Here is a 14,039-nt window from a genome sequence, read left to right on the forward strand (position 1 = left end):
GTTAAAACTTCTTAAAGAACTTAAAGTTTACATTTATGATGTTTAGCAGATGCCTTTATTCAAAGCAGCTTACAGTTGTAGCTTTTACAGTGCAAGCAGTTGAGAGCTTACGGCCTTTGCTTAAGGGCCCAAGAGTAGAAACTTAATGGTAGTGGGTCTTAAACCAGCAACCTTCTGATAACTTGTACATTACCTTAACTGCTGTTAAAGCTCTCTTTAAGAATCCAACACAGGCCGATAAAAGATAAACTGTCAGTTTTGTGCTGAGCTGCAATCCTCCTCTGCCAGCAGGGATGAAGTTTTTGCTGAGGAGGACTTCTAACTGGGACTTGGGTGAGACCTGAGTCACGTTCAGTCAAAACGACCCTTTTTCATTATGATAACTTGTGGAATTTATAATGTTATATTTACAGCAAAACTAATTGACTAACACAGTGGATGGAAGTACTTAACACACAAAGATAAAGTTTAGGTTCATTAACAGTGTTAATTAATTCCAACTGCTTATGTTTGTGTAAGAGAAGCCAGCTATCTTGAATAAAGCTAGTGATGTTAAGCTCGCTTTGTGGTTTAACAGAATAAAGCTTCTTTATTTAAAAGACCTTTTTTTCCAACAGCATAAATTGAACACTGATTAGTCAGTTATCAGTTAACCATTACTTCCCCACTATATCATATACATGTTTATCTGTATATGATATGTGTAATATATGGATATATTACAGTCAGTCACTAAACTAGTGAATTTTACAGGGAAACAGACACAGACACTCGTGTTATTCCATTGGTCAGGCAGCATCTGCCAGTAAAGCAGAGCAGTTGCACGTCCTTCACTTGTTTGTTTAGTTGCATCATTTAGGACTAAACTTTAGGCTTATGGCTATTTTATTAACTATATTTTTAATTTGTAAAGTCACGGTTAGCAGGTGGAAGTTTTTTACAAGTGGGAGGTGTTGAAACTAGAATTTGTGTAAGGCTTGGTAACAGACACACTAAAGTTTTGCATTAATTCCAGTGTTAGTCCTCGTCTGAATCTTAATATTTTATAGGCGCATAAAGCAGTTCCTTTTATGATCAGACTGTTTAAAAACACAGCTTTGCTTTACACTGGTTCTGGTTGATCAAAACTAATTGATCAACACAGTGGATGGAAGTACACAGCACACAAGGATGAAGCTCAGGCTTGAAGAAAGCTAGTGATGTTAAGCTCATTTTGTGGTTTAACAGAATAAAGCTTCTTTTTTTAAAAGACCTTTTTTCAAACTGATTGATGTCAGTTATCAGTTAACCATTAACGTCCCTAAATTAAAAACGTCCCCACTATATCATATACGTGTTTATCTGTATATGATATATGTAATATATGTATATATTTTAGTCCGACTGCAACACATCCGAAGTTGAATGAAACAAAATACAACGGCATTTTGGATTATTATTTTTTATTACTTACAGTGAAAACCTGCCAAACATAAACTGATTTCAAAACTATAAGCAGGTATATCAAGAAATCCAAAAAAATAAAATCAGAAACCAGATTCCAGGTCATAACAAAACTAATTTACAAGGAACTGTAAATCCAGTAACATAGTGTTTCATTTATTTACTATAATAACTGCTTTACATCTCCAAATTCTAGACAATTTAATATTAACAACTTGTGTTTTGCCAAACTTACACACAAACACTTTATTTACTTGTCAAACTCAGCTTTAGGCAGTAGAGATCATACTGGTACATCCCAACAGGGTGTGTGTAGAATATGGAGAAAAACAGCATATTGCACAGAATCATGGTAAGTGATCAACCTAAATTCATTTCAATGCAATAAACTGCTGTTTTTTTACTGATCACAAATAGGTCAAGGTCATAATTCACTTATCACTAAAACTTATCTGGAATTCTGTGCATGTAAACACGTACTGATTAACACCTATGAGAAGCTGATTTATACTTCTGCTCCATTTTTTTATCTGCAAACATGAACAGACGTTCATAACGGGTGCACCAGCCAGCGGCGTTTCAACAAACTATTATTTTGCTAAAGTAAATTGATGTATAGATTGTTTTGACGTGGAAATGTGATACTTTTCTGGTATTAAAGAGCAGCAAACTTTGTCACTAAACTAGTGAATTTATGCTGACCGATTGTTTTTTTTTACAGGTACACAGACAGACACTCGTGGTATTCCACTGGTCATCTGTCAGTAAAGCAGGGCAGTTGCGCATCCTTCACTTGTTTGTTTAGTTGCATTTAGGACTAAACTTTAGGCTAATGGCTATTTTATTAACTATATTTTTAATTTGAAAAGTTGCGGTTAGCAGGTGGAAGTTTCTTACAAAGGGAGAGGTGTTGAAACTAGAGTTTGTGTAAGGCTTGGTAGCATCAATTCCAGTGTTAGTCCTCGTCTGAAGCTTAATATATTTATATGCTCGTAAAAGCAGTTTCTTTTATGATCAGACTGTCTAAAACCACAGCTTTGCTCTACACTGGTTCTGATTTGGGTTGAGCATTGTTGACATCTCCTCTCACGTCTGATGCTGTCGACTATCTTCACCTGATCAACTACTTCAACTAATCAGTTCACTTAATGCACAGCAGAGAAGAATCGCTTAACATACAGATCTTGGAGGTGTGAGTATTAACACAGTTTGAGATCTAAATTTGAGTCTTACATTTGCTTACATTCATCTATGCAGAAGTATAAAAAAGCACTTATCAAAAGTCCCAGAGATCCTCAGAGATTCAGATACACTCATTAAGAATGCTAAGGCAATTACTGTGGAAACACTGGCATTGTCTTGTGTAATAAACAACTATTTTCAGTTGAACACTGTGCTGACTGAGTTTCTGATAAAATACATATATCAAAGCAGATAAACTTTGACAGCTGTCAAATTTAAATCCACTTAAACAGTGAAAGTTTGAAGGCCTGAGTGGCAGGTTTGAACCAGTTTCAGCACCCACACTGTATCATCTCCTTAACAAAACTGATTAGGACACAACATCTCAGCAGCAAACAGGAAACTAAAGCTAAAATCTTCCCTGAACACTTCATTTGAACTTTAATCATACAGCACTTCATTTCGAACATGTGCATAATGACTCTCATGCTATACCAGCACTCAGGCTGGTGAACTTCTGCACCCCTTGAACAGACAACACACTCAGAAAGGTTTAAACAGGATTTAAGGAATCCATCACATGCACTTTTATACAATGCCACCTTCCTGATCTCCTTAACTAGTGTCTTTTTAGCATCCTCCACTCCTCAATATTGCATTGAAGAGACAAGGATGTTGGCCATCCACAGCGCTTCTCTTCTCCCTCTCGCTTATGTAAAGCAGGTGAGAGACAGACAGGCTATGTGGGGAAAAATATTTGGTCCTCTGAAATCCAAAATCATCTAATTTCCGATCTCTCAGGCTCCCGGAGTGCCCGCTTGGCCGATGAGGGGGTCGCTGCCCTCCCCTGTGCCCCGCGGAGGCATCTGTTCCGCGGACTCGGCTGAGACGACAATGGCATTCTCATCGATCAGCTCACAGGTAGGGTTGGCGAAGGCGGAAAGAGGAAGGGTGATGCGATGCATTTCGCGCTCGTACACTCGCTGTTCATGCTGCCTCTTTAGGTCTCGACCCCTGCACAGAACAGGACAGAATGAGCTTGGATCATTATCATGTTATACCATTAGAAATGTATTAAGTAGTAAAGTAGTAAAGTACTTCACACACCATTGTATTTTTTATTTTCATTTAATGTCCAAGCCTGAATACACAATACACACATATGATTTGTTTCGAATTATGTGTTTTGTTGATATCATTTTGGTTAATGCATGGCTTTTTTCAGTTTGCCTTGCACCCAGATCAGATCAGTAGAAAAATTTTAATATGCACAGCCAAAAGACATAATTCAAGCTTACTTAACACTTAAAATAAATAATCCAATCTTCTTCTTCTTCTTTCGGCTTTTTCCCTTTTTCAGGGGTCGCCACAGTGAGTCATCCTCATGATCGCTCATTGATTTGGCACAATTTTTACGCCGGATGCCCTTCCTGACACAACCCTCCCTAATTTATCCGGGCTTGGGACCGGCACTACAATGCACTAGTGCATCTAGCGGCTAGGTATCTATAGGACAATTCAGTGTTTCCAATTAACTTGGTGGCATGTTTTTTTGGACTGTGGGAGGAAACCGGAGTACCCGGAGGAAACCCACGCGGACACGGGGAGAACATGCAAACTCCGCACAGAAAGGACCCGGACTGCCCCACCTGGGGATTGAACCCAGGACCTTCTTGTTGTGAGGCGACAGTGCTACCCACTAAGCCACCGTGCCGCCCTAAAATAAATAATCCTTTAACTCAACAGATTTTGCAGATGGTTCTTTCTTTGCTAAATGAACTTTTCTAAAATGAAATTAGTCCACGCTTCAGGATCGCGGTATTATTTTTGAGCGCTTCTCTGGAAAGTGGGTCACATTTTGGGGCTCAGCTGAGTGAAATTTTGAGCTGCAGAGCGAGGGGGAACTTGGAGTGCTGCCAAGACTGTGTGTATTTAGAGTCTAAACGTTATTCTGCTGCAGGATAGAGAGGCTGTACTGGGTGTGTGAAGATCTATAGCCAGTACTGACAGGAAAAAGATAGTGCTCCTTGAATTTTCTTCAGTAGCAGTCAGTGGTGATTATGATGTGAAGAAATATGGTTATTCAGGGTTATTGCCATATTGGATTTGAGCCCTTGTTTTTCCTCTCTTCCATGATGTGTATGCGTCCCCTCACCCGTTCTGCTCAGCTGGAGTGTGGCACAAACTCAAAGAGTTACACAACCTTTCTGCTTTTCTACATGCCAGTCTCTTGTGGCTAGTTCTCCATTAACCAAGCGATCAGATTAATTTAGTTCTTTTATTAGACGAAGGATCTAGAAGACTTAAGGCCACGTCTTGCTCACTATTAAATGGACACTATTCAGGAATTGCTTGAAGCCAAAATGAGCCTTTTATGTTACTACACACAAATGTTAATATAGTAGACCTCCCAGCCAAATGGCTATTATTTTACAACACTATGGTTGCAGATAAAAACACAACATAATGCTACAGTTTAGTTTAGAACCACAGTAACCACTAACCAAAATTGGCCTCTATTAACCTCTAAGAATTTATCATGATGTAATATAGCACAAATTAACTTCTGTGTTTGGTTGTTACTTAATCTACCTTTACCAATTTGGACCCAAATAAAATGTATCTTCTGAACAAATTTACACAGGGGTGTTTGTAAGGGAAGATGTAGCTCTGCATGATTATACAAGGGTGCCTTGATGTATCTGTCTAAAAGCCTGTTCTACATTCTCATTAATACTGAGCTTCATAAACAGAGCCAGTTAATTACAGCTCACACCCAAACAGGTTTTTTCTGTCCAGAAATGCATTCACAAATGATAAAGCTAACATCTTTAGTGTCTGAATATTCAGAACACAATTATTTTAACATGATTCTCTGTACTAAAAAAAAGAAAGAAAACCTTAATAAAAAACCTTTATAATGATAGTTTAAGTGCAGTTGTTAAATTTCACAACTGCACAGTAATACACAGTCATGATACCTTTATAATTAAATATTTGTAGTAGTAGGAGTCATACTGAACACCTAATGTTACAGTATACAGATATACAGGTTCCGTGGGACTGGTGTTGGCTTGTATGACAGTAGGTGCTGTTATTGTATTTGTAGGTCTAACAGACTAATCTGGGTTTAAAGCACATTCGAAAACTCAAATAAATAGTGTCAGATGTAAAGCTTGGTGGAGCAGGATTACTGCTCTAGTGCTGTTTTGAATTTAGCTGGGTCCCCTTAAGTCCAAAACATGAGATGAATCGGACCACAGAATCTAATTGGCCAATATCTGTGCAAATTCACTATTGCTCCTGTGACTTAACAAAACTGAATCCTTGCAGCCTTGTTCTAAGAGCCAGTGCAAAGTCTTTCCAGAAAAGTGGATGCTGTTACATCACCAGAGAAAGAACCAACTCTGTATTGATGCTCATAGTTTTGAAACTTAAACCAGCACATATGAATGTAATCTCTGGGTGTCCACATACTTTTGGCCACAGAGTGCAGTTTTTTTAAGGGACAAAATTAGTTTAGAAGTGTTTCAGTTAAAACTTAAATTTTACACTCACTTTTCTGTGCTTAAATTCCGTCAGTCTAATCCTATTTCACAGACGGTTCTCCTGAACTGCTCAAAAACACTAACATGCTCCCACGTAACACCCAGCACTCAATAACACTCTGCAGGAATTTTCCACATTTAAACAACAACCACAAAAAAATTTCCTAAACCATTAACACAGTAACCAGTGGAACACTGGTCAAAAATAATAATTTCAGGCAATTACTGTACAGAATGAAATGTGCTCATTACTTCATTCCCTGTTTCTTTTGCAGTGTGTGTGTGTGTGTGTGTGTGTGTGTGTGTGTGTGTGTGTGTGTGTGTGTGTGTGTGTGTGTGTGTGTGTGTGTGTGTGTGTGTGTGTTCTTGTTCTGATTTCACGCTGGACTCTGTACTGGCGCTGTTCCTGTACTGTGTGTTTGTACTCACCGTTTGTAGAAGTAGCCGACTGTGATTCCCACTCCCAGTACAATAATGATGGCCATCATGACAATGGCTAGAACATAACCTGAAAAAGAGCAGAGCCAAAACATCACATTCAACTCGATAAACCACATGACAAGGTAACAAGCGTGTGTTTTTTTTTTAAATGGCGTATTTAAATATATATGGTTTAAATTAGCTTTTTTTTTAAATGCTTAATTATTAGCAAAGGCATTTTGCACAGGTTGTGGTAACAGTGTGCAATTCAATGCTTACTGTTTGTGTAACAGGGAATATATGCACATACTTTTAACAAATAACCCTGTGTTGACCAATCCTGTTCTAAAAGAATAAAAAACACATAGAAGAATACAACGGCTTTAATGTATGTACAATAAACTCAATCACAAGACCTACCCAGAGTCCCGAGGTCTTTCTTCTTTTTGGGTCCTGTCCTGACCCGCTGACTGACCCCCATCACTGGCTGCACTATGGCGCCCTTGGCCGGCACCAGAATCGACTTTACCAGCTCAGTGGTGTCTGTTGTTCCAGATAAGGGTTCAGTAGTTGGTCTAGCTGCTGCCTCTGTGGAGTCTTGATCTGTGGGTTAAAAGAACATTTGCCTGAATGCACATTCAGACAGGATTCAGGATTACAGTGTGATTAGGTTTTTAAATAAAAAGGCTGATCCTTTTGCCTCTATGTGTGCTTTGCAATGGGGGACCATAAAATCCATAAACCAGACACGAAGTATTTGTTTAAATCCCTCAGCAGTGGTCACATTAAATTAAAGTCTAGCTATGCTTGGGGGAGATGGGAAGGTAAAATCCAGCAATGAATGGCAGTTCTTTTATTATTTGATTTCTGAGAAAACATAGTGGTAAAACTAACTAGTCTGAGTCAACAAGCGTTAATGTGCTTACTTAACCAGGATAATGGTTTACTCTTGCCAGTTTCAGTTTAATATCTTAGCATGCTATTTATGCTGTAGTTTAGTTTAGTTACTTTTGGCAACATTTAATGTGGTTTAATGCACATCATGTATTATACCTGATCTTTCTTCTGGAGCAGATGAAGGAGAAATACATGACTAATGTCAGCTTGCAAGCTAACTAGTCAAACCAGCCAAATCTGAGTGGATTAAATCAAATTCCTGCCTAGCCTTACTCAAAATATGTCTCCATGTTGTATCATGTTGTGGTGCAATTTCATAGTAACCTTAAAATACTCTTTAAAACATAAATATACAACATTATAGGCAAACCTTGAAAAAAAGAATGTAAGTAAAATTCAGGACAACAGGCAAGTGTCTAAAACTGCAAAACAGTATAATATTGTATGTGAAATTATTCAAATGATCAATAATGGTTCTACTTACTATTCAGTATTCCAGTATTTATGTGGCTTATTACTTGAAATGTGTATAGGGAGCCAAAGTTATTAGAAATACGTTGACTGTCAGGCTTGTCAAATTAAATACAGATTAAAATTGTAGATTGTTTAAGAAGTGACATTTGGAAGCTGGAGCTGGAATTGCATCACCAGGTGAAAATCATGTGTGTATGTTTGTTTTTTTATTTTTCAATGACGTTTTTGAATATATCTGGTCTATATTAGTTTTTTTTCTTTCTAAGATATTAGTCCAAGGTGTTTTAGTGTGGATGAGGATATTCTAATATTTTTGTTTTTGTAGACAAGGTCACAACATGTAGATAAAAAAGAGAGGTTTTGATAAGTCACATGATTCATCATAGTCAAAATAATGCAATTTAGAAAATGTTTTGGTTTTATTACAATTCCAATATCATAAAACAGCAATATACACACAACATGTTATTTTCTCTTTATGTTTGTCCTGACTTTGGTTTGGGTTATGCCTCAAATAGCTGCAGAGAAAGTTTAGACTGGGTTTTACTGATTAAGCAGCTGGGAGATAAATCAGGTTCAATACATCTCTATTAACAGCCACGCTGAGCAAACATTCCCTTTGTGTATTTACCTTTTAAACCATGTGCTGAAGGAAACAGATATTTTGCTTTAAGAGTTTGGTTCATTGGAAAAGTGAAACATGAGCTGAGAACAATACAGCTCAGGTCTGCTTATCTTTACGACACCCGTTTGGCTCGGCACCCTTCTCTCCACGCCTGTTGATCAAAAGTTGTTTATCAACCAGACTGGAACAAAGCAGCGAGCCAATCAGTTGCTGTCTCTGTGGGAAGTGTTTTACTTTTACCCAATCACAGTCCAGGAGAGGAATGAGCTCTTTAAGTTGCGTGGCTGTCAGACAAGTTTTCTTCTGTTCTGTCTTGTTTAACTTGATCCAACCGACCAATTTAAAAGTAAAAACAACACACTGAACGCACCTTTAATAGAAACCTTGACTAACTGGCACTAGCACAAACACCTTAATCCTAATAAGCCTAAATTCAGACTGCAAACTGGGCAGTGAAACTTGCCCAATCCAGAGAGCCTGCAAGATATATGTCAAGTACATTCAACCCTCAGTGTGAAAACTGCCTACAGAGCAAAACATGTCTAGTCTATTCAAACTGTCTGGTGTTCCTGCAGAGTTTTATATTGCAAAGACAGAAAAGTGGACATTCCTCAGGCTAGAACACAGAACAGTGTTGTGTTCTGTAAATATACATGCTGTGAAATGCCTAAAATCAAACTGTTAAATCACTTAAGCCACACAAACACACACAAAACCCTGACTAGGATAATGCAGTTCATGAAAATGAATTGATGTAATCTTAATTCAATGCTTTTTTATACTTTGCATATTAAACTTTTTGTCCAGATTTTTGTGGCTGCTGTACACCAATTTTTTCAATTTCAAGGAAAAACATTATAAATCAGAATGAATGCTGTATAATATGTAACATATTTCTAGTTTTAACTGTAGATATAGAGAAGTATTTTTAATAGAAATTAATCATAAGCATGTTTGGCTACCTTGGCATGAGTCAACAGCACAGGATTCTCTCTGGACTACGCCATCTGCTCCAGAAACATAGCACCAAAGCTTCTCTGAGCCATCAGGGTTACGACAGAAGTTATGATTCCCGACACCTGATAATAAAGAAAACACAATTTGTTAACGTTTACAAAATTAAAGACTACATGGAGAGTGTTTGTACCACCATGCTCAATACAGGCTGTTCTAAAACCAGTGCTTGTGCACCAAACTACATCATTTGTACTATAAATAATAGATAAAATAATAACACATTATTTTTCCCCTTCATATTTTTTCATAATAATAGATAAAATAATAAAAAAATTTCTTTTTTGTCATATTTTTTCTCTGTTCCTGAACTGCTCTATGACCAGGTGTTTAACACAACATACTAAGGTAGAAATGGAGGGGGCAAGTTCTGCTTCTAACAATATACAGGGTGGGCCATTTATATGGATACACCTAAATAAAATGGGAATGGTTGGTGATATTAACTTCCTGTTTGTGGCACATTAGTATATGGGAGGAGGAAAACTTTTCAAGATGGGTGGTGACCATGGCGGCCATTTTGAAGTCGGCCATTTTGGATCCAACTTTAGTTTTTTCAATGGGAAGAGGGTCATGTGACACATCAAACTTATTGAGAATTTCACAAGAAAAACAATGGTGTGCTTGGTTTTAACGTAACTTTATTCTTTCATGAGTTATTTACAAGTTTCTGACCACTTATAAAATGTGTTCAAAGTGCTGCCCATTGTGTTGGATTGTCAATGCAACCCACTTCTCCCACACTTCACACACTGATAGCAACACCGCAGAAGAAATGCTAGCACAGGCTTCCAGTATCCGTAGTTTCAGGTGCTGCACATCTCGTATCTTCACAGCATAGACAATTGCCTTCAGATGACCCCAAAGATAAAAGTCTAAGGGGGTCAGATCGGGAGACCTTGGGGGCCATTCAACTGGCCATCTTGCTGAAAAAACTCAGGGAACGTGCCAGCTTCAGTGCATAAAGAGGGAAACACATCATCATCACACCACACCATCAATTTTTGTGTTCCAACAGTCTTGAAGGGATCTATCCAATGTGGGTTAGTGTCAGACCAATAGCGGTGGTTTTGTTTGTTAACTTCACCATTCACATAAAAGTTTGCCTCATCTGACAGAACTGAGGGTCCTGTTCCAATTTTTGTTTTGCCCATTCTGCAAATTCAGTGCGCCGATCTGGGTCATCCTCGTTGAGATGCTGCAGCAGCTGGAGTTTGTAAGGGTGCCATTTGTGAGTAGCTAATATCCGCCGAAGGGATGTTCGACTGGTGCCACTCTCCAGTGACATGCGGCGAGTGCTACACTGTGGGCTCTTGCTGAATGAAGCTAGGACAGCCACTGATGTTTCTTCATTGACAGTTTCATGCGTCCACATTTTGGCAAATCCAACACTGAACCAGTTTCACGAAACTTGGCAAGCAGTTTGCTAACTGTAGCATGGGAGATGGGTGGTCTCGTAGGGTGTCTTGCATTGAAATCTGCTGCAATGACCCGGGTACTGCGTTCACCGGACATCAACACAATTTCTATCCGCTCCTCACGTGTTAACCTCTGCGACATGTCAATGGCTGTAAACAAAGAGAAGCTTGTAAATAACTCATGAAAGAATAAAGTTACGTTAAAACCAAGCACACCATTGTTTTTCTTGTGAAATTCTCAATAAGTTTGATGTGTCACATGACCCTCTTCCCATTGAAAAAACTAAAGTTGGATCCAAAATGGCCGACTTCAAAATGGCCGACTTCAAAATGGCCGCCATGGTCACCACCCATCTTGAAAAGTTTTCCCCCTCCCATATACTAATGTGCCACAAACAGGAAGTTAATATCACCAACCATTCCCATTTTATTTAGGTGTATCCATATAAATGGCCCACCCTGTAGTTACATTTCATTAAACGCCCTCGGCTACTTAAGTGTGGTAGTGTAAGGTTTAAGATCACATTATATCCGCTATTCCCTACAAACAGTCTAGTTTGGAATTTCATTAAATATTCTCCATTGTGGTTTAGATATGAGCACAAATCAGCGAACTTCTTTACATATTGATGGTTATTCAGGTCCGCTCACCTGTGTCTGCATCATTATGTGTAGTGTCGTAGTTCCGGCTGGTGTTGTTCCAGTTTAAACACAAACGTCCTGAAGAAGATTTCTGCTGTGTTCCTCTGTAATCCACTCCGTTTACCCTTATACATTCTGCAAACAGGTTCACAACATGTCAATCATTAGATTCATTCTTCACCTGCATGAGCTAAAAGTGTTTTTTATGCAAACTATAACACAAAGTGTCCCAAAACAAATAAAAACATATAATCATAAAATCAAAAAGTGCTTCAATAAAGTATTAGTTTAAGGGTGCTTATATTTATGTACTCACATTATTGTAAGTCTTTTATTTTTATTTCCCCCCCTAAACGATTTCCGTAGATTAGTGGTCACAAAAAAGTGGGAAAAAATAATTCATTCATTTTGGTCTCATTTGGTCTCTTTTACATCACAGAAGCCTTGAACTTTAACACACACACACACACATGTATCAAAACATTGAAAACTAAGTACATTTCTAGTAACACATCTCTTAATTTCAGTTATTTTAGTTCTGATGCTGTTTCACTTAAGACAGCATTATTAGCCTATATTTATTTTATCTGTAAAAGAGAAGACAGTTCTATAGGTTTTCATGCTCACAAATACTAATAAACAGTGGGCGCTCAGGTGGCACAGCAGTAAAATATTCCAGCTCACTATCTCTGAAATCTGGTATCTGAAGATCTGGAACCTCGGTGTGCTATTGACCAACCGAGCGTCTACACAGACATGATTTTGGCTGTCTGAGGTAACACTGTCCATTGGGAAGTGCACTGTGCACTCTCAGTGCTGGTCCCAAGCCCAAATAAAATCAGCAGGGTTGGATCAGGAAGGCCATCCGACAAAAAAATGTGCCAAATTAGTTATGTGGACCAGAATAATCCGTACTGACAACCCCTAATAGAGGAACAGCTGAAAGAAAAATATTGTAATGGTATATTGTGAGGAATCTGGCTCTTGTGGTGGCAAGGTAAACTACAGCAGCCACGTGTGTTTCTGGTGGGAATTAAATATTAGGGTAAATTTACTTTTTTAAGCACAGACACCTGACAAAACCCACAATAAAGTTGTATCAGTATCAGTATGATAATAATAAATGATAAAAATATTATTATGCAGTTACTTCTGAGACAGACACGTGGATTGTTAATATTAAATAGCTTGTTTACCAACGTGTCAGTGTGTTTATTCCAACTGTAGCAAAAAATTAACACATGTTTAATAAAATATGGGTTAAATTGAGGTATATTTTAATAACATGCATTAAATCAGTTCTGTTTGTGATGGAAAAAAGGAAAGCAGTTTATTACTACTTTTCCTTGTATGGCTATAATATAAATAATACATAAGCATGGAACAAAGTTAACAAACAACTGGGTGGAAAATAAAACCACAGATTTAAACTAAAACTTTATACAAACCAAGTTTTAAACAAGCAAGAAGAAAACAAAGAGCCCCTTACCTTCACTAATGGACGAACAGTCCACCACCAGCACAAGAACAAACATTACCCCAAGCGCACATTTCACTAGACCTAACATTGTAAAAGCTCTTGTTTAACCCGTTTTAATATCAGATGATGATAAATGGACTTTAATCCTGGATTTTATTCCGAATTTAAATGAGTTTCAGTGCAGCAGTACCACTGTGTTTAAATCTCTCAGTGCTGAGCTGCTCCTCTCTCCAGCTTGTTTTCATGAAGCCTGCTGTATGCAGCATTCACGACCTCCACTGTTTAATGAGTTCCGAGCACCTCTCTAGAGCCGCCTCTAGTCCCTGGGCAGTTAGTTGTGATCAGAAAAAAACATTTGTATTTAATACAAAATACATTCTGAAAAGCCATTGTTTGGAGTAAATTTATATATGTATTTATACTTTAGATGTTATACCTATATAATTTGTAAACTTTATATTTGTTTACTAATAAAATCTGCCTTTGTTCAATTTTATTTTTGCACTTCACTGTTTCAGTAAATATCACATCAGACAAACTTCAGACTCTTACATTATAATTTTGATGTTCCTGACAGCATACAGTTTAATGCTTTGTGCTTGGACACCCCTATTTAAATTCCATGTTTTGTTGATTTTCTGAGTGAGAATAAATTATAACATACAGTACAGAAACAAACTTAAGTAAATAAAGCAAATTCCCTTTTTAAAATATTATTATGATGAAATGAATGAATTAATTGTATTACTTATTAATTAAGCATTGTATTAATTAATTAAGTTTATTTAATTATAAACTTAATGTATTTAGACATTTTACTGCATAATGTCCAATTAACTATGCAGCAAATTTATTCTTCATAACTATAATATTTTGATATTACTATAAACAGCAAA

At 37.5% G+C, this 14,039-nt stretch overlaps 1 protein-coding gene across 1 annotated transcript; it reads right to left on the minus strand.

Moving 5' to 3' along the window:
- Positions 1-1,480: 1,480 nt before the first annotated feature.
- On the minus strand, positions 1,481-13,381 carry pik3ip1 (phosphoinositide-3-kinase interacting protein 1). The gene is made up of 6 exons (XM_063018133.1): positions 13,153-13,381; positions 11,673-11,798; positions 9,552-9,668; positions 7,014-7,196; positions 6,603-6,681; positions 1,481-3,639 (listed from the first exon to the last, which is right to left on the minus strand). The coding sequence occupies exons 1-6, from the start codon at positions 13,229-13,231 to the stop codon at positions 3,423-3,425; spliced, it is 801 nt and encodes a 266-aa protein (XP_062874203.1). The 5' UTR covers positions 13,232-13,381; the 3' UTR covers positions 1,481-3,422.
- Between the last annotated feature and the right edge of the window lie 658 nt (positions 13,382-14,039).

The sequence above is a fragment of the Trichomycterus rosablanca genome, chromosome 21 (genome assembly GCF_030014385.1).
Source record: "Trichomycterus rosablanca isolate fTriRos1 chromosome 21, fTriRos1.hap1, whole genome shotgun sequence".
Classification (NCBI taxonomy): Eukaryota; Metazoa; Chordata; class Actinopteri; order Siluriformes; family Trichomycteridae; genus Trichomycterus; species Trichomycterus rosablanca.

What these genes read in the sequence shown, in the direction of transcription:
- pik3ip1 (XM_063018133.1), bottom strand. Translation starts at nt 13,231, where the DNA reads ATGTTAGGTCTAGTGAAATGTGCGCTTGGGGTAATGTTTGTTCTTGTG. An exon ending in ACATAATGATGCAGACACAG is followed by an intron (nt 9,669 to 11,672) that starts GTGAGCGGACCT and finishes CTTTATTATCAG; the next exon opens with GTGTCGGGAATCATAACTTC. An exon ending in GAAAGACCTCGGGACTCTGG is followed by an intron (nt 6,682 to 7,013) that starts GTAGGTCTTGTG and finishes GCTCTTTTTCAG; the next exon opens with GTTATGTTCTAGCCATTGTC.